The sequence below is a fragment of the Zootoca vivipara genome, chromosome 14, assembly GCF_963506605.1.
Source record: "Zootoca vivipara chromosome 14, rZooViv1.1, whole genome shotgun sequence".
Classification (NCBI taxonomy): Eukaryota; Metazoa; Chordata; class Lepidosauria; order Squamata; family Lacertidae; genus Zootoca; species Zootoca vivipara.
The window spans coordinates 48761159-48784449 of NC_083289.1; the positions used below are offsets into that span (position 1 = coordinate 48761159).

The 23291-nt window shown below is 48.8% G+C and overlaps 2 protein-coding genes across 2 annotated transcripts; one reads left to right on the plus strand and one right to left on the minus strand.

The window, feature by feature from the left end:
- Positions 1-5102: 5102 nt before the first annotated feature.
- RASD1 (ras related dexamethasone induced 1) lies at positions 5103-8126 on the plus strand. Its single transcript, XM_035132290.2, has 2 exons — positions 5103-5490; positions 6693-8126. The coding sequence occupies exons 1-2, from the start codon at positions 5205-5207 to the stop codon at positions 7241-7243; spliced, it is 837 nt and encodes a 278-aa protein (XP_034988181.1). The 5' UTR covers positions 5103-5204; the 3' UTR covers positions 7244-8126.
- A 6953-nt stretch (positions 8127-15079) lies between these two features.
- Positions 15080-21801, minus strand: MED9 (mediator complex subunit 9). The gene is made up of 2 exons (XM_035131603.2): positions 21072-21801; positions 15080-16899 (listed from the first exon to the last, which is right to left on the minus strand). The coding sequence occupies exons 1-2, from the start codon at positions 21371-21373 to the stop codon at positions 16683-16685; spliced, it is 519 nt and encodes a 172-aa protein (XP_034987494.2). The 5' UTR covers positions 21374-21801; the 3' UTR covers positions 15080-16682.
- Positions 21802-23291: the final 1490 nt, after the last annotated feature.

Here is a 23291-nt window from a genome sequence, read left to right on the forward strand (position 1 = left end):
ATCTCGTCCTCTGTCATCCCCTTCTCCTAGTGCCCTCAGTCTTTCCCAACATCAGGGTCTTTACCTTATCTATCCAATATTCTACTAATAAATTGTGTGTGTCTTTTTAAATAGTTTGTAAAAAGTTCCCATTCTTCCTTAAAATCACGGTTGTCCTTCTCTCGCCAGTTCTGCATAGCTCATCAGTTTTTCTTGCCATTGTTCTTTTGTTGGGACTTCCTCATTCTTCCATCCTTGTGCTAACAAGACTCTTGCCACTGTTGTAGCATACATGAATAAATTCTTTGTTTTCCTTTTTTTAAAAAATAATTTTTATTGAATTTTACATAAAGGGGGGAAAAGGAAAAAGAGAAAAAGAAAAATTTAAACAAGAGATACAAAAATACAAAAAACAAAAATGACAATATTATCACACCTTATCTCTTCAAACTTCTTCACTTCCCCTTGTTACAGTCCTTGTTAATAATTAACTCTTACCATTTCCAGATCTTAGCTAAACATCATCGAATTACGTCCTATCTCCCAATTCATGACCTTGTTCTTAAGTAGTTCTTATTCATTTTATATAGAAAAGTGGAAGAAGAATAGAAAGAAAAAACCTATAGGAAAAAAAAGACATAATCATATTATCCAATTTCTAATCTAAACATTTCGGACTTCCTCATTTCCCCTTCTTGAGTTCCTTATTAATAACTAATTGTTGCAGTTTCCAAATGTAGAATTACATTCTTTCTCCCGATTTAAAACTTCTTTTTAATCATTTACCCTTCATACTTCTCTTTACCTTTATTACCCAATATTCTCTACCCAAAAATATTCATAATTAATTTTCAAAATCTTTCCCCCCTTTTTATTCCCACCCTCGAAAGTAAATCTACCCCCTTTCCTTGGAATCGATGTATCCAGAGATTTCAGCCAGCTCCTTAATACTTTCCGAGTTCAGACCGTGTTTTATCCACCTATAAAAATCACCCCAATTCCTCCTCACTCCACTCCTGCTCTGTCCCAGTCTAAACTTTGCTCAGCCCTTTCCCCCCGCCCTGCTGTATTCCCAACATGTTATCTTCAATCTCATTCTCTTTCTGCCCCCCACCTGCTTCCTTCTCCCCCTCTGTCACTGGGGTAACAAACTTTTTGTTTTTCCCTTTGAATCGAATCCCTTCCCTGTTCCACCCCTCCCACTGGTGAAACAGTGATTTCTTCTTCTTCCTCTTCTGTCTCAAAATTCAGTTCTGTTGGTTCAGCATTCTTCTCTCCCGTAGTTATTGCATTTCCTTCAGGATTTCAGTTCTCCTCTGTCATTTCCAGATTTTTCCCTAAAATCAAATCACAGCATGCGTCTTCTTCTAGTCCTTCCCCTAGTCCTTCTTCCTCTTCTCCCTCTTCTTCCTCCCTGTATTCATATGGATCATCTATTTCAAAATTCAGTTCTATTAGTTGATCAGTCCTCTCATCCATGCTTGTTGCAACACCTTTAGGATTGCGAATCTCCTCTGTCATTTCCAGAATTGTTATCAAAATCAAGTCCCACTGTGTACCATTCTTCTCACAGTCCAGAACCTTCTCTTCCTTCCTGTTGATGCTCTCCGCCTCCATAATTGTGGCAGAGCAGGTAGTGGTATTGTTGTTGTCCTTGTCTTATATTTTCCAAATATAAAAAAGAATGAAGTCCCGTCTGAACTGGATCCAACCTCTATTTCTTTACTTTTTCTCTTATTATTCAGTCTCAAATTCAGCACTGAGTAGCCTTGAGAATTATTTTTAAAGCTTCCTCTTTCACTTGTCTGCAGCTCTCAGTCTCAGACTCATACAGACAATCACATTCCTTTCTATTGTGACGCCATAAAGACGGCTAGCCGGTCCTTCCTTTGACCCGACTCCAAGTTCACGGGGGGGGTTCCCCTTGTCAAATCACAGTCTTTTGCAGAGATTTATGCACACTTTATCTTTTTCCCTTACTCTGCATCAGGAAAAAAGTTTTTAAAAGAAAATTTCTGAGCTTTCCACAGCTTTACTGCGTCGTCCATTACTCAAGTGGGGGGGGGCTGACTTCCCTTTTAAGCCTCCTCCCAGCACCAATTACCCAGCCCAATTCACAAATTTTTGACTTACTTAATCCAAATCTCTTCTTTTTAAAGGAAAGAATCCGCCGCTTGCAGGCTGTAGGCTTGGAGCTTTGCTTCGTGGAGGTAACGTTGGTGCTCAAAATGGCTCCAGCGACTGCAACTCCGCTGGCTCTCGGGGTTCTTACGAGCTTACAGGGCAGCGGGGGAGTCGCTCCTGAAGCTCTGCCGAGCTTTTTTGCCCCCAGGACGCTCGACCCGGGGTTCTACGGGGATCCGCCTCGCCCCCGCAGAATCCCCCCCCTCCGCTAAGCCAGAAACCTCGGAGCTTGAGGTTTCTGCACCTCTCCGCCAGCGCGGCAGACCGGAAGTCTAAATTCTTTGTTTTCCTTGGCAGGTCTTCTCCTAAAATCCCTAACAAAAATGCTTTAGGTTGTTTTTTTTTACAAATGTCATTTTGAACATTTTTTTCAGTTCATTATATATCATCTCCCAAAGGAATCAGTGTGTTTTTACATGAGTAGAATGTGTCCTTTTATTTAAAATGCACCTCTAGGTTATTTGTGGGGCATAGGAATTCATTCATTTTTTATTTTTTTCAAAATATAGTCCGGCCCCCACAAGGTCTGAGGGACAGTGGACCGGCCCCCTGCTGAAAAAGTTTGCTGACCCCTGCTTTAAGAGGTGGAACTGGATTGGATTCTAACTAGCAACAATGCAGATTATGACAGCAGTTTCTTTACCCCTGTCCGCCCCCCTCATTCCAACACACACACATATATCCTAATGCTGATCAAGACTCTCTTTTTTTCTCTCCACCCCCCCCCCCCCGTCAAGTGCTTTGGAACAGCAACTCTTATTTTGCAAATGAGGAGGAGAGAGAACGAGTCTTATTTATTGCTGCAGAGAGCAAGAATCAGCCAGCTGGCAGTCAATAAGCCAATGGTGGGTTGATGACTGGAATTTGCGAGCTATATAACAGCCTCTTAGCTGCTTTTAGACCACCTGTTACCTGCAATTTTTTTAAAAAAAATAATCCACAGGGACTTGTAGGATTTAGTGCACACACCCAAAAAGACTTCTTTAAAGTCATTGTTCTTTTTTGCATCAGGAATGTAACAACAGCAATAAAAAGTCAACTTCTACTCCCATTTTTCAGGCACAAAGTGTTTTGCACAAAGTCATCCAGGACTAGGATGAGATTTAAACCCTGAACTCGCAAAGCCATCTTAACCTATCGTTGCATATTTACAGCTGTGGTTAACCAGTGGCGACACACTCTGCACATGCTCAAGGGATGCTTTTCACTTGTTCTGGGGCTGCTTCTAAAATTCATGGTTCAAAAAAAACAAAAACAACCCTTTGAGCAAACATCAACACTATACATTTAAAGCACTATTATGCCACTTCAACCATCATAGAGAACTCCATAGAGAATGTAGCTTTTATAGAGTGCTAGGAATTGTATCTCTGTGAGGTCGGCACCCTCGACAAACTACATTTCCCAGGATTCTCCATGTGTGTTTGGCTGTACACACATGACCGGCTTAAAACACACATAAGTCATTCCTTTTCTCAATCTAGATGGAAGCTGTTTTGTTTTTTTAAGCCACCTAGAAGCCCAGCATCCTGTTCTCACAGGGGCCAAGCGGGTGCCCATGGGAAGACTGCGGTTCCCAGCGGAGGCAAAGCATGGCACATTTTGTGGTTAGTGGCCATTGACAGCTTTATCATTCGTGTGTTTGTCTAATCCTGTTTTAAAGCTGTCCAAACTGGTGCCCATCCCTGCCTCCAGTGGAAGTGAGTTCCACAGTTTAACTCGACTCTGCATGAAGAAAGACTTAGATCCGTTCAGAATCTTCCAGGGTTCGTATTCACCTTGGATGTGTCTCCACAGCCTTCCAGCGGTATGACAGAGCTTTAAATGTATGGTGTGGATGCACCAGGGCTGTTTTATCCCTTGCAGAGAGTGGGGGGGGGGAGTTCCCCCTGCTGGGGAGGCTTGCCAAGGCCTGCAGCTTTTGAGAAGTCAAGGAAGGAAAATGTAGTTGCCAAGCTTGGAGAGTTTGCAGGCTTGCAAACAGTGCAAAAATAAAAAATAAAAAATGACATTGTCTCTCCGCAACTGAAAGACAGCCGAAATTAGGCTGCCCCCCTGTGGATGCTTACTTGAAAGGAAACCTCGCTGTCCCCAGCAAGGCTTGCTTCTGAGTAAACGCGCTCTGCATTCGGCGTAAATGGCATTTGTTCGCTCTTGCACCTAGGCGTGTTGTGGACCCTCGCCTATCCCTTGCTCCCCTTCCTCCTTATGTGCGTGCTCCGGTTTGAGACTGGAAACTCCTCGGGGCGAAGACCCTCCCCGACCCTCCTCCTCCTCCTCCTCCTCCTCCTCCTCCTCCTCCTCCTCCTCCTCCTCCTCCTCCTCCTGCCTTTCTGACTCTTTCAATTATGTAGCCAACTCACTGGCAAGCTAACGACCTCGTTCACCCATATATCACTCGCCCGAGCTCAGGCGGAGAGCCTCTGCTTGGCATGCCGAGCGCCCCAGGTTCAACTCCCAGGATAGACCCCCGCGCCTGATACTGCCAGCCAGTGTCTGCCATAGATGGACCCAGAGGTCTGATTCCGCAGAAGCCACCTTCCGATGCTCCCCTGAGCAAACCTAACTGAAACCCCGGAGAGCCGTTGCCAGCCAGTGTCGACAATATTGAGCTAGATTGACCTAGCAGGTCAGTTTCCAAATGTTCCCCTGAGCAATCCTATCTGAAACCCCGGAGAGCCGCTGCTGCCAGCCAGTGTCGACAACACTGGGCTCGACGAGCCCAGTGGTCTGACTCAGCAGAATCCACCTTCCTCTGCCTCTGCCCAGAGGCGTCCAAAACCGGCCCCGGCTTCTCCCTGTGGAGCAGCTTTGCGCACCCGGGCGAAGCCCAGCCCCTCTCCGCGCGCGCCCTCCCTTTTCTCCCCCGAAGGGGCGGGCCGGCCGCGCTCCGCGGCTATATAAGCAGGCGCGGCGCTTGGGTTTACTTCAACTGATCCCAGCCTCTCCGTGCGCTCCTTGCTGGACTGGGAAGCCGCTGCCAGCCTGCCGTCTCCGCCGCCTCTAGCCTCTCCGCCGCGGCTCCTGCTCCTCGCCTCCCGATGCGCCTGGCCGAGATGATCAAGAAAATGGGTCCCAGCGATTCGGAGCTCAATATCCCGGCCAAGAACTGCTACCGGATGGTCATCCTGGGCTCGTCCAAAGTGGGCAAGACGGCCATCGTCTCCCGCTTCCTCACCGGCCGCTTCGAGGACCAATACACGCCCACCATCGAGGACTTCCACCGCAAGTTCTACAGCATCCGCGGGGAAGTTTACCAGCTCGACATCCTCGACACGTCGGGGAACCACCCGTTCCCGGCCATGAGACGCCTCTCCATCCTCACAGGTGAGAGGCAGGACGGGGAACAGGGGCGCCGAAGGGGGAAAGAGGGGTTTTTGGGGTTGGCAGCAGCAGGCGAAGCGCATCAGCGCATCTCAGAAAAATAAATATCACGCCCCCCGTTGATATTACTATTAATCTTAGAATTAATAATATTATTAATAGCTCTTCTCTTGGTTTGCCGGTTGTTCTCCAAATTGTGCAGATGCTTTAGCTGACGGCATTACCTTGCGAGCCATCCATCCCCAAAATACGACGCTGCTCACGTTTTGGAAATGGGTTGGGAGAGAATTTGCTGCTCCTGGTCCGTAAACTCATGTACCAGGCTCAGCGGATTTGCTTGCAGATGTCCTTTGGAATCAATGTGCATGCACCCGAAACATAGCTGCCAAGTTTTCACTTTTCTCGCGAGGAAGCCTATTCAGCATAAGGGAAAATCCCTGTAAAAAAGGGATAACTTGGCAGCTATGACCCGAAATGCTTACTCGGAACTAAAAGTCATAATGTGTTCAGTGGGGCTTACTCCTAGTTAAATGTGCATGAAAATGGCAACTTCAGAAGTGCTTTGCTTTAGTTCTATCGATGCTGTTGCTTATTTAATGAACCAGGGCAGTTTGCAAAACCAAAATCCAAAACCCTTTGCAATTTTGCAACAACAGTATCCGAAACCCTTTGCAACTCCCCAGTTCGTTAAAAACTGAGCGATGCAAGTTTCAGCTCTTAGCTTTTATTATCTGCACAGGTTGTATTGCAACTTCTGGCTTTTACAATCAGATTACAATCTTTATTATTATTCCCAACAATGCCAGAGCAATCTTTTGAAAGAGAGCAAAGGGCAAACGGGAAGGTAATTTATCTGCCAAAAGGAAGCTTACTGGTGAGATTTTGCTCTCTGGTGTACCATTTGAAAATCATTGCAGCTTCTCTCCCCCCCCCCAAATCACTGCACCTTCCCACAATAATGTAGATTGGCATGGTACCTTTCCAGCGAAAGGCACGCTTCCAAAATAAACACACTTGCCCAGGTAGATGGAAAAGCATACAGCTTGGAGGGCTTCCAGGCAGAAAGCAGTTCTTCCAAAACACCCAACCACTCCACCTGCTGGCTTGCTTTGGTTTCTCTGGGGCTAGATGAGTGCAAACGGGGAATGCTTTCAAAAGCCTACCGAGATCCTAACCTTGTTTCCCATCTTCTTCCTTTTCTGCAGGAGACGTTTTTATTCTGGTGTTCAGCCTGGACAACCGAGACTCCTTCGAGGAGGTGCAGCGCTTGAAACAGCAGATCTTGGAGACCAAGTCCTGCCTGAAGAACAAAACCAAGGAGAACATCGATGTTCCCCTGGTCATCTGCGGGAACAAAGGCGACCGCGACTTCTACCGCGAGGTTGGCCCCCGAGAGATCGAGCAGCTGGTGGGGCAGGACCCCAAAAAGTGTGCCTACTTCGAGATCTCTGCCAAGAAGAACAGCAGCTTGGACCAAATGTTCCAGGCTCTCTTCACCATGGCCAAGCTGCCCAGCGAAATGAGCCCGGACCTCCACCGGAAAGTGTCCATTCAGTACTGTGACCTCTTGCACAAGAAAACTCTCAAAAGCAAAAAGTTCCTGAAGGAAGGCTCAGGAGAAAGCGCCGGAGAAGCCTATGGCATTGTGGCTCCCTTTGCCCGCCGGCCAAGCGTTCACAGCGACCTCATGTACATTCGCGAGAAGACCATCCGGGGAGGGCAGTCTAAGGACAAAGAGCGCTGTGTGATCAGCTAAGCCTCTCTTGCCTTAAAGACCTTCCCAGAGGAGATGGGAAGCCTCTTGTTTACTACCAAAAACTCTTGCCAGCCCGTATGGCAGCAGAAGCAGCAGCACGCACCTTCTCTGCCAAGGGCGATGCAGCTCCCACGCCAAAGGCCACAATGCCTCCGAGCTCTTTTCAGGGGACTCTTATTTTTCCAACGGCTCCCTGAGATTTCGTTTTTTTAGATTTTGGAGGTGAGCTGTCTCGGGATTTGCCAGCGGGAGTTCCCTGGCCAACAGATGGACTTAAGAACTTGAAAGTGGAAAAGAGAGAGACACTTGCAAGAAAAGGGAAAAGAAAGAAAAACTTTGTGGGAAGGAGAAATGTTTCCCTTCCTGTCTCTTTGCATTGTATTTTGTCTTTAAAGTACTTGGGGGGGGGTCGAGGGGGGAGGGGGAAAACAGCCATTATTGAACTGTGAAGCTACTCTTAAGGCTGTATCTTTTTGTGATGTTTTCTGTGGAGCAACTCCAGAAGAATTTAACAATTGTTGCTGCTGGAAATACCTGCCAAGACTCTCCATTGCGCCCCTCTGTCCCAATGTTTGGGACTATGAGGGGTTTGTTTTGGGGAGGGGGGGAGCTGGCTCTTGAAAAACCGCTCCTTGTTTACATTGGCCTTTCTCTGTCTTGATTTTTTCTCTCTCAGAACGAGAAAATTGCATTCAAGCAAACAGGCACTTTATATGTCGAGCTCTTTCTGGTCCATGGACTTGAACAAAATCGCAACTCAGTGTTTCTTGCGACGAGCTTTGTTAATATTTTTTCTACAAAAATAAAACTTTTGAAAATAATGATAAAATTGCTTTGTCTGGCTTTTGGTGTTTCCGAAAAGGAGGTTGCAGCAGGTGGGCTATTTAAACAAGGAAGGGGTGGGAGGGGGAAGCCAGGGTGAGGGGTTGGTGATGGGGGGGAGAGAAGCTGATGAATCCAGCATGACGTGGGGGTGGGGTGGGGGAGCTTTGGTGAGTTCAAACTTGGGGAATACAAAAGGACCACGTAAACAGACAAGACAAGAAACTGTGTCCTGAGCGACATGTCGGGAAGATGTCAACACGCTGCGAAAACAAAAGAAGTTTCCTCCAAGCAAACAACCGCAGTTCTGTCTCAGTTTCCTCTCATCTTTGGCACACTCCCAAAGTTTCTTTTACGAGGGAGGGTGGGTTCTAAAGCTGTAGGTGATCTCCCCAACCCAAACAGCCTTCCCAACCCAATTGTCAAACAACACCGTTTCGCCAAAAGAGTGACATCTATTGGTGACTTATGCCTCCCTCCCCCCCACCCGCTGTTAATATCAGTTTTTAGCAATCCTGTTAATAGGAAACTGGGAGCTTACACTTCTCTAGGAAATGTAACCCCCCTCCCCCACCCACCCTCCAATGCCCTGCTTGGTTCTACATCCCTATCAATAGTGTATTGCACAAAATGGTGGCTGGAAGGTACTGCTCGTAATTAGACATTTTGAGCATTTTGACACTTAAGAGCTGCACCTCTGAACATTGAGGAACCATTTAACTATTCTGGCTAATGCTTAACTCACCGCCCTCCATAAATCCTTTCACAGATATCTCAAATAGCAATAGACACCAGGCAGCAATCCTAATCACACAGAGTGTGTAAGCTGCATTGAACACACAAGAATTCACTTCTGAGTAAACATAGGGGACTCAGGTGGCGCTGTGGTTAAACCACTGAGCCCTAGGGATTGCTGATCAGAAGGTCGGCGGTTCGAATCCCTGTGACGGGGTGAGCTCCCGTTGCTTGGTCCCAGCTCCTGCCAACCTAGCAGTTCAAAAGCACGTCAAAATGCAAGTAGATCAATAGGGAAGGTAAACGGTGTTTCCATGTGCTGCTCTGGTTCGCCAGAAGCGGCTTTGTCATGCTGGCCACATGACCTGGAAGCTGTATGCCGGCTCCCTTGGCCAATAATGCGAGATGAGCGCGCAACCCCAGAGTCTGTCATGACTGGACCTAATGGTCAGGGGTCCCTTTACCTTTTTTTAAACATAGATAAGCTCCATCTGCAAGATGTAGCAAATTGGACACTTTTTTTGGGGGGGGGGACCTTAGCTGGATTTGTACGACCAATCATTCAGGTATGCTTACGCTAAAGTAGATAGACTGCAATCCAGGTTGAAGCTATCCATAAAAAGGACGTCAAACATTAAAGGGGCAAGTTGGGGATGGGGGAATTGGATGGTTTACAAAGGGGAATGCGGGTGGAAAACTCAATGATCACGAAGCCAAGAGGTTGCCTTATTAAAATATATATTCCCTCCTCCCTCCACAGCCCCAATTTATGAAACATGATATCAATATATAGGTATTGGCAAAAGCGATTGAAGTGGAATACCCACACTGGACCATCCATGGTAGTGTCAATAGTTAAGAATGTTGAACAAGGAATAGGTAGACCCAGGTGCAAATTCTCCCTTGGCCATGGAGAAGAATATATTGGGCAATCGCGCTCTCTCTCTCAGCCAACCTACCTCACAGGGTTGTTAGGAGGAGAAAGCAACTGGTCCAGGGAGGGGAGGGAGACCCTCTATATCCTTTTTAGCTGCTTGGAGGAATGGGGGTGGTAGCTTGTTATTGGAGGTGGGTTGGGGATTGTAATAAGAAAATGCAAGGCTTAGTAAAATCACCACCACCACCCCTTCATTGATTGGGATGAGTCAAAGAGTTCATGTCACAGAAAATCTTCCATCTGACGGGATGTTAAACATTAAGAGATGTTTCTGAATGCAGATGCCTCTCGCACATTCTGTTCCCACTCCCTTTTTTTATATACGGAAAAAGTCAAAGTGAGCAGGACGGCTAGGTTTGATCCTGAGCCAGAACAAAAGCCAGCCAGATTTATGAGCCCAATTCTTCTTCACACCTGGTCCAGCCCCTTTATACTTTACTTTAACCCCAGAAGCCGCCTTATACTGAAGTAGCTCAGTACTGTCTACACCGCACTGAGGTCCCACGGCACCTAAGTGCGTATAAACACAGAGCCCTTTCTTTTGTATTTTCTGCTAAGATTTCTAGGCCACCTTTTGGGGCACAGCAGCCCTCACAAAAGTCCGGAATCAGCATAACATAGGAAATTGGCAGCTGAGAAATCCTTAGCCCTTAAGAATAAACAGTACACCTTGCCTCCGAACACCGCCAGTTAACAAAATGCAGGTTGAAGTAAGAATACACTTATAACAGAGGCACACAATTGTCTGGAGGCCGTTGGGAGAACCTGGGTTTAGGGTTGCCAGACCTCCAGGTTTGCTCCCTCCAGGTGGAGAATTTGAATCTCCAGGTGGGGGAGAGTGCATTTAATTAAACAAACATTAAGAAGGCTGTTGGTGCAGCTTGCAAGCTTCAGGAGGAGCTGGCTGCATATTATAGCATAGACACTGGGGGTGGAGTCTGTCTTCCGCCATTCCCAATTAACCTCCGTCTCCAAGGTCCACCTCTTGGTCTCAGGTTTGGGCCCTGAGATCTCATGTTCTGTGATGCTCCTGACCCGGCAACCCTAGTGCAGCCAAATGCAGCCTCGCAGGCTTCTCCTTCTGACCCTCAGGAGTTTCACTATAAAATCCCCTCCCCAACCCTTCTCTGTGTCCTCTTTTGAGTGTTTCCAATTGGCTTGGAATGGTTCTTGTTTGCCTGGAGAGAAGGTTGGCCGGAATGTAGGCTCCCCTACAAAGAAAAGCATTGCAACTGCCAGCTTTTGCCTCTGACCAGCGCCCTGCCTGCCACTGCCATGTGGCCTCTGCAAGGTTCTCCATGAGGGAATGCGGCCCTCAGACTGAAAATGGTTTCACACTACTGGGGTGTGTGTGTTTCCACTGGCGCACTGAATGCATGGGCATGTCGGGGACTACGATGGAGGGACTAGGCCAGGGGACCGTGCTGTCAGGAGCTGGAGTCAGGGGCCGGTGAAGTTAACTCTATATTCATAGAAACCAAAATACATGTAGCTCATTCCTTCTCTTTCCAGGGAAGAAGGCTCAGAGATGGGGAACGTTGGTGTGACGATGAGTGGTCAGAGGGAGAAGAGGGAGCACACTGGGAGGAGCTGCCGGAAGCTGAAAAGGCAACAGGACTTAGTGAGCAGGGGGGAGTCTGTGACAGAGAGAAGACCAGACTCAGAAGAAGCTGAAGCAGGAAAGGAGGGAGGCCAAGAGGCAGAGAAGAGTCCGGCTGGTGAAGAATCACAGGTGGCCCCTCCCCCGTTTTGCTGCCACAACAAGCTCCCCTCCCCCCTGGTCTCCCAGAACCAGAAGAGGCATGAAAAGGGTGGAACAAAGACATGCACAGGCACAGTCTCTGACTGCTTGGAAGAAGCCTTGGAGAGGAGGAGACCTAGACGGCTGTGGGGAGGCAGAGACTTTCACGGGCTGCTGTGCTCAACAGACAACACGTACCCAGTATCCATCCTGCTTTACCATCTCAACATCTGGAAATGTTTAGTACTATGATGTCCTGAAATAGATAAAGCTGGGTGTATGGAATTAATCCAAGTGGAGAACCGTAGAAAACCATTCATTGCTAAACAGCAATAAATAAATAATCAATGCACCTGTAGGAGTGTGGTAGAGACACAGAGTGTGGATTATTGTTCCAAGATGTGAGCATTTATTTGATTCTTATTAGTTGCTTGCTGTTGTTCAGAGTGTTCTGTTTTGCAACACGGGATTTTCTTTGCTGTGCTCAATAGGCCTGACATTCAGCCAAGTCTGTGAAGCTCCGTGTTTTTGCTAAGAGAGTGAACTCCAGCTTAGAACTCTGTGATTTGCTGACCGGCTCACTCTGTGACACTAGCAGACTGGAAGTGGGTCTTTCAGGAAGAAGCTACTCCCAGCCTTACCTGGAAATGTCAGGGGTTGAACCTGGAACCTTCTGCATGCACGGGCTATGGCGATTCCCCTAAGAACCCAAGAGGAATGGGGTTGGATTTTATTTTTGCAGCAGAGGAGACGTTCTCATGAAAATGTTCCTTGAAAGGTATCTAGCATGGGGGCTCTCCAACACCTCCCCCCCTCTTGCATGCTCCAAGTGTGTCTGCAGAGAGGAGACCCTTAGCATTGCAGGAAGCAATTTAATAACAAGTCTACTGTTCATATCCTGATCATTACCCCCCACGGCAGCCTTAATGCTCTCAGCCTGAAAAGGGAGAAAGAGGGAAATGGGAATTAGAATACAGATTTCCATTTCCTCGTTGGCCTCCCTTCCAGGCGCGAGGGGCAAAGTTTCTGAAAAGCTCTTTGTATCCCTTTATTCTTCTGCAAAACTAGTTGGGTTGTTTTTTTGTTTTTTTACTTTGTGTCTGTGAGAGAGAGGGAGAGAATATAATGGAATCATAGAATTGTAGAGTTAGAAAGGACCCCAAGGGTCATCTAGTTCAACCCCCTGCAATGCAGGAGGGGAAGCGCTGCACCATTGGAAATAAATAAGGTTCCAGACCTCATGACTCTGAGAAAAGGGCTGAATTAAACAGGGATGTCAGAAGCTGCCTTCAATCATGCCAGGATACTGGCATACCTAGTTCAGCCTTGGCTATAATGGCTGGCAGTGGTTCTCCAGCAAATCAGTTTCCCCCAGCCTTGCCTACAGAGGTCAGGGATCAAAACTGGGACCTGCTGTACACAGACGAAATCTTCTCCCCGAGCTATAGCCCCTTCCCCTGTCCGAGGTTTCCCTCCTCTGAGGGTAGGTTACACACACACATTTGGGTGGAAAGACGCTTGTTGAGTACCGGGGAGTGAGGTTCAAACCAGCCAGGTTGGAAGCCGTTCGATCAGGGGTAGGCAACCTAAGGCCCAGGGGCTGGATGCGGCCCATTCCCCTTCTCAATCTGGCCCGCGGACGGTCCAGGAATCAGTGTGTTTTTACATGAGTAGAATGTGCCCTTTTATTTAAATCGCATCTCTGGGTTACAGTGGAACCTCGGTTTATGAACACCTCGGTTTATGAATTTTCGGTTTACGAACACCGCGGACCCATCTGGAACGGATTAATCCACTTTCCATTACTTTCAATGGGAAAGTTCGCTTCAGTTTATGAACAGACTTCCGGAACCAATTACACCCATGCTTCGGGTTAAGTACGCTTCAGGTTGAGTACTCCGCGGACCCGTCTGGAACGGATTAATACACTTTCCATTACTTTCAATGGGAAAGTTCGCTTCAGTTTATGAACGCTTCAGTTTAAGTACTCCGCAGACCGTCTGGAACAGATTAATCCACTTTCCATTACTTTCAATGGGAAAGTTCGCTTCAGTTTATGAACAGACTTCCGGAATCAATTGTGTTCATAAACTGTATTTGTGGGGCATAGGAATTGGTTCATTATTTTCCCCAAAAAATATAGTCCGGCCCACCGCATGGTCTGAGGGACGGTGGACCAACCCATGGCTGAAAAAGGCTGCTGACCCCTGAGCTAGGTGGAAACCTATTTCTGATTGGAAACCTAAGAAGCAGCTGGATCAGGCCAGCGGGTCCATCCAGCACCCTCTTCTCAAGAGTGCCCTGCCAGACGCCCACAGGAAGCCTGCAAGTAGCCCCTGACGTCAAGTTCTTTAATCTCTCTGCATTTTTCTCTCTGTGCATCAATACTTGGCTCTGAATAAGTCTTCAGGTATGTGCCTTACATCTTTGCCCCCGCCTGAATCACTGCCTGAATCAGAAGGGAAGTTTGCAGGTCCCTCAAATGTCAACAGCGGGCACGGCAATTTTCATTCAATGTACCAAGGGTGAGCTGCGGGAAGGAAGCCCTCAATGACCCCGTTACCAGCCTCCTCGAACACACCCTCTGCAATGTACCTGCATTGTCCTCTGTGGCTTGAGTACAAAACAACAATGGGAACCTCTCCCCGCGTGACTTTGGGCGGGCGCCAATGTACTGTACTCGCGCACCTGAAACGGCACAAACAGCAGCTCCGGCGACGCAACGCCCCCATCTCTCCCCCCCCCTCGCGAGCCGACAATGCCTTTTGCCTCTGTAAATGACAGGCAGCGGGGGTCAAAGGATTCATACATCAGCCACTCCCCCTTCATTGCGGCGGCCTGCCTCTTTTTCAAGACTCCCATTGGATGTGAGGATCGGCACCGGTAGGGATAAATAATCCTGACCCACGCTTGGATTCAGAGGCAGGGCAGCGTTATTTCAAGTTGGCAAACAGGCAAGAGATCCGATGGCTCAGGTCGTATTGCCCCATGCACGTCCCGAGTTTCAGAAGCTTTGTCCTCACGCTTTTGGCAAAGGTGCCTTGCCCCTATGCCCTAATGCAGGCATGTCCAACAGGTAGATCGTGATCTACAGGTAGATCACTGGACGTCTGCGGTAGATCACTGGTAGATAATTGGCTCCCCCCCCCAAAGAAGCTGAACAACTGTGGCTCCCCTTAAAAAAGCTCAGCATTTTACCTCCTCCCTGAAAAAACTCATAGAGTTGGAAGAGGCCACAAGGGCCATCCAGTCCAACACCCTGCCAAGCAGGAAACACCATCAAAGCATTCCTGACATATGCCTGTCAAGCCTCGGCTTAAAGACCTCCAAAGAAGGAGATTCCACCACACTCCTTGGTAGCAAATTCCACTGCTGAACAGCTCTTACTGTCAGGAAGTTCTTCCTAATGTTTAGGTGGAATCTTCTTTCTTGTAGTTTGAATCCATTGCTCCGTGTCCGCTTCTCTGGAGCAGCAGAAAACATTCTTTCTCCCTCCTCTATATGACATCCTTTTATATATTTGAACATGGCTATCATATCACCCCTCAACAACTTTGACCCCCACCCCCCAAGGCCTTCCTCCTTCCTAAAAAAAAGCTCAACAACTTTGACCTGAACCCCTAAAAAGGGGGTAGATCCCTGCCAGTTTTTAACTCTGTGAGTAGATCGCAATCTCTTGGGAGTTGGCCACCCCTGCCCTAATGCAAATATTACAAATAAGACTAAGTGAGTGCATGCAAAAGGACTCCATATTCTTGCCGCCTGCCCCCACCTCCATTTCTGTTCTTCCATAGTCATAAACGGATCCATTTTTCTAGTGGTGTAGCAGTTAGGGAGCTAGACTAAGAGCTGGAAGACCAGGATTCAAATCCCGCTCCTCACAGCCACAAATCCCTCCGGGTATTTGAAGAGAGCATTGTGCTCCCCTTCCTTCTCCTGGCAAAACGCTGCCAATGCAAAGTTGAGATTCTGGCAATGCAGGGGGCTGGACTAGATGACCCTCGGGGCTTCCCTTCTACGATTCTGAGAAAACATACACCAATCGTTCAGTTTGCACCTGTATTGGAATTATTTTTAAATGTTTGATCGCTTGTGCATTTGCCATATAAATTTAGAAAGTAAGTAAGACAGAAAGCAGACAAGCAATACGCTCTCCAGATTGGCGAAAAGGCTACAGCTGACACAGCAAGCCAGCGAGGTTTTAGAAGTCAGAATAGTTCTGCTATGGAATCTCCCATGACTATCACTGGATTATTGCTGCACCAAATGAGACTATCAGCTTCTTAAACAAACAATTGCACAGCTGCTGCGAGCAAAGCGGGAAGAACTACACAAATAATATCATTATATTCCATGCAAGGAATCTAGTTACAGGTTGACTCTGCAGCAAAGTCCCAGATTTATTTTTTGGGGTTCCCCTCCAAAACAGACATATCAGCAAATTATGAAAGTATCGTTTTTTAAAAAAAGAAGGCTTAACCCACTAAAAAGGATCTACAAACAAATATACACAAATTTGTAAACTGAGGCTGCCCTGTCAACCTGTTTCCTTCCCCAGAAACAGGAGCAGACATCACCCGCTCTTAAACCTCCAGGAATACTAAAGGAGTCGTGCTTTGTCCTTTTGTCCGTCTGCGGATTTCTCTCCCGCTGCTTCCTGATCTCCTCGGCGAGAGAAAGCAGGTAATTGCCTTCTAGGTGCTGGGAGATGAAGGGAAATAGCAACAGCCTGCCTTAAGCATCCCTCTTGGACCCAGTTTATACATTTCAAACAACGGGTGGTGGAGGCTACTGGTGGAAAGGTGTTGTTGCATTGAATGTACATCCACTGAAGAGGGAAAGCAAACAAAGCACCAGCTCCTTGCTTCTAGAAAAGTAGCATGTCAGGGAATCTTTCTCCCTGACATTCTAGTTTTCCATGTGCAGGGTTTTTTGTTTGTTTGTTTTTTTACAGTTTTAGTTATTTTTAAGACTGAGGAGCATACAAATATGTGCAACTCCTGCAAAATGCAGTAGGCACATTCCGTTCTGCTGAAACTGGGCCCCTAAACCAAAACACCAATGTACACCAGGACGGTGCGTTACAGCTTATGAGCTGCTGCAACAAAATTGTGTTCCCCTTTGGTGCCAAAAGGCACTGCAGTTCCCTCGGCTGCTTCCAGAACCAGAGGAGTCTCTTTGCAGAGCCTCGGGTCTCTTCCTGCCTAATCCTTGGGGATCTCAAACATGCAGAGGCTTTTGTACTTCTGCAGCAATTCGCTCTTGGTCTTGACTTGCTCCCGGAGGCTTTGAAGCTGCAGCTGTTGCTGCTCGGGGCTCACGGAGATCCCCTGCATGGTTTGGATCACCTTCCGCACCTCCACGAATTTGGTCCTCAGCTCGTTCAAAACCTGGTGGACGTCTTGGCTGTCTTTATCCATGCTGAAGGGAGAGAGAGAGAGAGAGAGAGGAAGAGAGCAGCTAAGATTACGTTTCCATGCCATTTATGGTAGCAGGGGCTACGGGTTCAGGAATGGGTATTCGACAGGGAATTGGGAGGAAGCAGGCGCCCACAGAAGCATCGTGAACCACAATGTTCCCGGGACAGCATGCAAAACGCTTTTTTTCATTCTCAGAAACTTTCATGACCTTCTTTGAAGCTACTTTAAAAAAATGTTTAAACTATTCTTTAAGAACATAAGAATACAGTATGACCAATGGCCCATCTAGTCCAGCATCCAGTTCTCCCCTGTGGGAAGTGAGGAAGCAGGACCCGAGTGCGAATGTCCTCTCGCTTCCTGTGGTTTCCAGCAACTGGTTTTCAGAAGCATTCCTTCCTCCAACCATGGAGGCAAAGCACAGCTATCATACCTAGTTGCCATTGAGAGCCTTGCCCTCCATTCTTCATCCTCCGGGAGACCAGGGTTCAGATGGATGGGCATCTGTCATGAATGAATTAGCTGAGATTCCCGCATTGCAGGGGGCTGGACAAGACTCACAGCTGTCCATGGAGGCGCAGGTCAATTATGTGTCCAGGGCAGCTGTCTACAACAGCGTTTCTCAACCGGTGTTCCGCGGCACACTACTGTGCCGCGAGACGCTGGCTGGTGTGCCGCGACGAGAAGGGCGATTTGCATTGTCACGTCGCTGACCCGCCGGAAAGGAAGCCGGCCGGGTCACGACGCAAGGCGAGCGCCCGCGTTGTGACCCGGCCGGCTTCCTTTCCGGCGGGTCAGTGTTGTTTATTGGCGGCCGCCAGGCACGTGACGATGCAAATTGCCCTTCTCGTCGCCGCACGTCGCGGCAAAATTTAGAGTCGGCATCCAGCCGGAGGCCAGAGAGGGCGGCGCCGCCGCCTGGGGAGGAGGAGGCAGGCGGGGAAGGCTGTGCAGGGCTTCCCTTCGCCGGGCCAGAGCGGCGGCGGCTGCCTGGGGCCGCTGGGAGGGAGGCGGCGGCAGCTGCGCGCCCGTGTCTGCCCGCCTGGGGTCTGTGCGTGCCGTCTAACGTGTCCCCGCTCGCTCCGCAGGCTCTGCGCCTGGTGGGTCCGCCTGGCTACCGCGCAGCAGTTCTTCAGTGGCATGCTTTACGTCTCCCCTCCAAACTAAACTAAATATAGGGCGGCACAGAGTTGGTGTGCCGCGGGATTTTTTTTTCATAGAACAAGTGTGCCGTGGCCCAAAAAAGGTTGAGAAACACTGGTCTACAAGATCCATCTGGTACGCAGGCTGAGACCCTACCTGCCCGTGGACTGTCTTGCCAGAGTGGTGCATGCTCTAGTTATCTCCCGCTTGGACTACTGCAATGCGCTCTACGTGGGGCTACCTTGAAGGTGACCCGGAAACTACAACTAATCCAGAATGCAGCACCTAGACTGGTGACTGGGAGCGGCCGCAGAGACCATATGACACCGGTCCTAAAATACCTACATTGGCTCCCAGTATGTTTCCGAGCACAAGTCAAAGTGTTGGTGCTGATCTTTAAAGCCCCAAACGGCCTCGGCCCAGTATACCTGAAGGAGCGTCTCCACCCCCATTGTTCAGCCCAGACACTGAGGTCCAGCTCCGAGGGCCTTATGGCGGTTCCCTCCCTGCGAGAAGTGAAGCTACAGGGAACCAGGCAGAGGGCCTTCTTGGTGGTGGCGCCCGCCCTGTGGAACGCCCTCCCACCAGATGTCAAGGAGACAAAACTATCCGACTTTGAGAAGACAACTGAAGGCAGCCCTGTTTAGGGAAGTTTTTAATGTTTGATCGTGTTTTTAATATTCTGTTGGGAGCCACCCAGAGTGGCTGGGGAAACCCAGCCAGATGGGCAGGGTATAAGTAATAAATCATTGTTGTTGTTGTTGTTGTTGTTGTTGTTGTTGTTGTTATAGAGGACTCTCGGGGTCCCTTCCAACTTTACAATTCTTACAATTCTATTATTCCAAATCTCTGCTAAGCCACCAGACCCACCGAGTGACCTCGGGCCAGTCACACACTCTCTGCCTCATAGGGCCATTGCGAGGATAAAATAGGGGAGAGGTGAACCCCGTACCCCCTCCCGTACTTCCATGGGTCAGTGTGTCTGGCTCTTAACCATAAGGTTGGTTTGAGTCCACCCAGGGACAGCTGTGGGCAGGATTCCCGCATTGCAGGGTTGGAGTAGACCAGGCATAGGCCAACTCGGGCCCCCAGATGTTTTGAGACTACAATTCCCATCACCCTTGACCACTGGTTCTGTTAGCTAGGGATGATGGGAGTTGTAGTCCCAAAAACATCTGGAGGGCCGAGTTTGCCTATGCCTGGTTTAAAAGAATACTTACGTTAATGGCAATGTTATTTATTATTATTTTTGGCCCCAAGGTAAGAGCACAGGAAGAGCTGTTCAACAGTGGAATTTGCTGCCAAGGAGTGTGGTGGAATCTCCTTCTTTGGAGGTCTTTAAGCAGAGGCTTGACGGCCATATGTCAGGAATGCTTTGATGGTGTTTCCTGCTTGGCAGGGGGTTTGACTGGATGGCCCTTGTGGTCTCTTCCAGCTCCCATCATCCCTAGCTAACAGGACCAGTGGTCAGGGATGATGGGAGTTGTAGTCCCAAAACATCTGGAGGGCCGAGTTGGCCTGTGCCTGGAGCAGACAGTCCCTGGGCTCTCTTCCAACTCTACAATTTTATGATTCTAATATTCTCTCTGTGGTGTAAGCCTGGGCAGAGTGTATGGGGGTCCTGGGCTGCCCAGGTGAAAAGACCCCGTTCTCGGCCTTGCTGATGCGGTCCAAAGGAAAGCAGAGCAAGACGTTTAGGACCAGCTTGGCTGCAGGAGTTGCCGGAAGGAATCACACAAGGCGCTATCCAACCGTTTTAGGGACTCCAATCCGGATTTGTGGATATTTTATTCCTTAGGCTTTTCTTCCCCCGAAGATACCCCACAAGGCAGCAGAGATTTTGGATCAGAGCTTCTGCCTTCGGATGTGGACAACCTCCATCCATCCATCCCTTTCTTCTCTCTTACAGCAGGGATGTTCAACAGGTAGATTGCGATCTACTGGTAGATCACCGGGCTGTCCTAGGTAGATCACCAGGGTGTCACAGGTAGATTGCGGGATGACAGAAAGTGTTCGCTTCCCCCCCCCCAAGAAATTGAAAAAATTGTGGCCTCTCTCCCTCCAAAAAGCTCAACAATTATGCCCCCCCAAACTCAACAACTTTGGCTCTCCCCACCCCCGCACAAGAAAGCTCAACAACTCTGGGCAGATCACTGGTAGATCACTGCCAGCTTTTCTTTTATAGTGTGAGTAGATCACAGTCTCTTGGGAGTTGGGACGCGCCTGCTCTACAGCATGTGCAGAAACCGCCTCCTTGACCATTGGACCCACTCTTGGTTTCATCCACACCTCAGTCGGCAGAGGATGAGACTCTTAATCTCAGGGCCGTGGGTCCGAGCTCCACATTGGGCAAAAGATTCCTGCATTGCAGGGGGTTGGACTAGAGGACCCTCGTGGTCCCTTCCAACTGCACAAGTCTCTGATTCGATGAGTCTTCGCATGCTGCAAGAGGCCCTAATCCCCTCACCTGGTTTAGCCAGCCAGACGAAGCCATTCTCGGGTTGTGGCCGCTGTTGCATGCCGACAGCTTCTAGGAGCCACAGGTGAGAGCCGAGTGCAAGGTGGGGAACCAAAGGTGGGCAAACTACCCCAGAAGGAGCAAGGCGTGTCCCCCACCAGAGGGACGACCTCTCCCCCTAACGCCCCATTCACCCCTACAAACAATTACGACACAAAGAGCACTGCGCCAGCTCTTTCGTGAAAAGCAGTCCGTTCCCAAAGGCCTGTCGGAATAAGACAATCTTCACCTGCCCATGGGAAGGAGTTCCAAAGTTGCCTGGGGGCAGCCACCACTGAGGAGGCCCTGCCCCTCATCCCTACCAAGAGTGTCCATGAGGATGGCGGGAACCAGAAAAAAACGGCCTCTCCAGAAAGGGGCACAAGAGCCCGGGGCAGGTTTGTGCAGGTAGCTGCGTAAGAGCTTTCTAAGGCCATAACCCGAAACCTGCCACTGCCCCCCTTCAGCGGTAGACTGCTCCTGCCCCTGGAGGCTCCCCACCCTCGACCCACCCGCCTCCCTCCGGGGCCATTTACCATTTGATGATGTCGTGCACCAGGGGGAGGAAAGAGTAGTCCTCCTGGCCCGGGTGGGCGCCGGGCGCCTGCGGGGGTCCCTGCTGCTGCTGCTGCTGCTGCCCTTGGGGCGGAGGCGCCTGCGCGGCTGGAGACTGGAACTTCTGCTCGGCCGGCGACGGCTGCTGCTGCTGCTGCTGGGGCGGAGGCGGCGCCTGCTGCTCCCCCGCCGGGGCCGCGGCCTGGGGGGCTCCGGGGGGCGCCGAGGGCTGCTCTTCGGGGCGAGAACCCCCGACGGCCGAGGCTCCTCCAGGCGTCGCCATGGCCTCTGGATGCCTCCCTGCCACTCTCTCTCCTCTGTGCTTGCTTGCTCTTCTTTCCTTATTTATTTGATTGCATGCGTATATTTTAATTTTTTTCCCTTCCTCCCCTCTGTGCTTGCTTGCTCCTGCTTCCTTATTTATTCAATTAATTGCATGCATATATTTTAAAACGTTTTCCTTCCTCTCTTCTTTGCTTGCTTGCTCGTTTCCTTATTTACTGAATTGCATGCATATACATTTGTAAAAGAATTCTTCCTCTCCTCCTGCTAGCTTGCTCCTGTTTCGTTATTCATTTAATTGCATGCATTATTTTTATATATATAAAAAAACTCCCTCTCCTTTATTTAGTGCTTGCTCTTATTTATTTTGCACGCTGCTATTTTTAAGCTTTGCACTCGTGCACTCTCTCTCTCTCTCTTTCCCTTTCCGCTTCCTCCTCCCCCACTTTTCCGGGCGTCGCGACAAAAGCACGAAAAGCCTCTCGCCCTTGCAAAACTGGTCTCAGAGTTTGCGCGTCAGCTTGGCTCCTCCTCCTCCTTTGCAAATGCGATGCTTCTGCTGCTGCCGCCGCCGCGTTAGCTGCTTCGGAAGCACCTTAGCCCGGAGCCCGGTGCAGACTTACCTAGGTGAAAATTGCCATTGGAATCCCCTACATAAATTCATCTTGGGAATGAGGTTCTGCTGGGATCCAAGGTTCTTACGCACGAGTAAGCCTACACACACACATACTTGGACCGCAGAAGCACTGGACGTTATTTTTTTAATACCATTATTACTGCAAGTAAGTTGGACACGTGTTTTTTTTTATTATCATCATCATCATCATCATCATCCCTTCTGCTGCTGTTCTCCAGCTTTCTACCAAATAAAACAAGCAAGCTAATAATCCCTTAATCATAAAAGGCAACACTGCTGCATCACGGAAAACTATCGAATGCAAATTGATTTGCAGCTACGTTTACTCAAAAATAAACCTAAATTGTTGTTATTAATTAAATTTGTACACTGCCCTATACCCATAGGTCTCGGGGTGGTTCACAAAATAAAATTGCAATAAAAACCCCCACAAAATGCATAATAAAAATAATATACATTTTTACAATTATAACCTCCAAGGACCTTAAGGCAGCACATATAGTTCTCCCCATTTTATCCTCACAACAGCCCTGAGAGGTAGGCTAGGCTGAGAGAGAGGGGCTGGCCCAAGATCACCCAGTGAGTTTTGGTAGCTGAGTGGGGATTCGAACCCTGTTCTTCCGGTTGTTAGTCCCAACACACTTAACTGCTGCACCGCACTGGCAAACATAACCTGTGCAAACCTGTTAAAAGTCCTGAAATATTGCTCTAATTGACTGCTCACCAGTCTTGATGTGGTCGGCTTTTGCGACCCGGCGCAGCTTTCCCTGGCTCCTGGGGTCAAGCCATCCCTGGCTGGCCGTTGTGTCTCCCATAATTCCTGTCTCCCCTGCTCTGCCTCAGTCCCCAATCGGGGGGTTGAGAGGGATATACGCCCAATGCCCAAGCCAAGGTTTTGCTACATCTGAAATTTAATAAAAGTTGTGGCCTAATTTTAATACCATAACTGCGCTGTGTTGCATCTAATTCAACTGGGCCTGAGTTCCGGGGACAGGGGATCTGCGACTGGGCTCGCAAATGCATTTAGGAATTTTGCTTTGACTTTTTATATAAGTAACAATTGCCATGTGAGTTAACAGACTATGAGTCTCAGGTTGCTTCCAGACAAGTTTTTAATTCAGTAGTCCTCTGGCACAGCGTTCACAGGGCGGTTGTACAACGTTGCTGTTTTATCAAGCATTAATAGTCATTCAGGGATGGTTATACAACATCATTGTTATTCTACACTTCCCACTGTTTTTTCCTGGTAGCTGCCCTGTATTTTCCCTTGTGAAGACGGGAT

What these genes read in the sequence shown, in the direction of transcription:
- RASD1 (XM_035132290.2), top strand. Translation starts at nt 5,205, where the DNA reads ATGCGCCTGGCCGAGATGATCAAGAAAATGGGTCCCAGCGATTCGGAG. An exon ending in ACGCCTCTCCATCCTCACAG is followed by an intron (nt 5,491 to 6,692) that starts GTGAGAGGCAGG and finishes CCTTTTCTGCAG; the next exon opens with GAGACGTTTTTATTCTGGTG.
- MED9 (XM_035131603.2), bottom strand. Translation starts at nt 21,373, where the DNA reads ATGGCGACGCCTGGAGGAGCCTCGGCCGTCGGGGGTTCTCGCCCCGAA. An exon ending in GTGCACGACATCATCAAATG is followed by an intron (nt 16,900 to 21,071) that starts GTAAATGGCCCC and finishes CTCTCCCTTCAG; the next exon opens with CATGGATAAAGACAGCCAAG.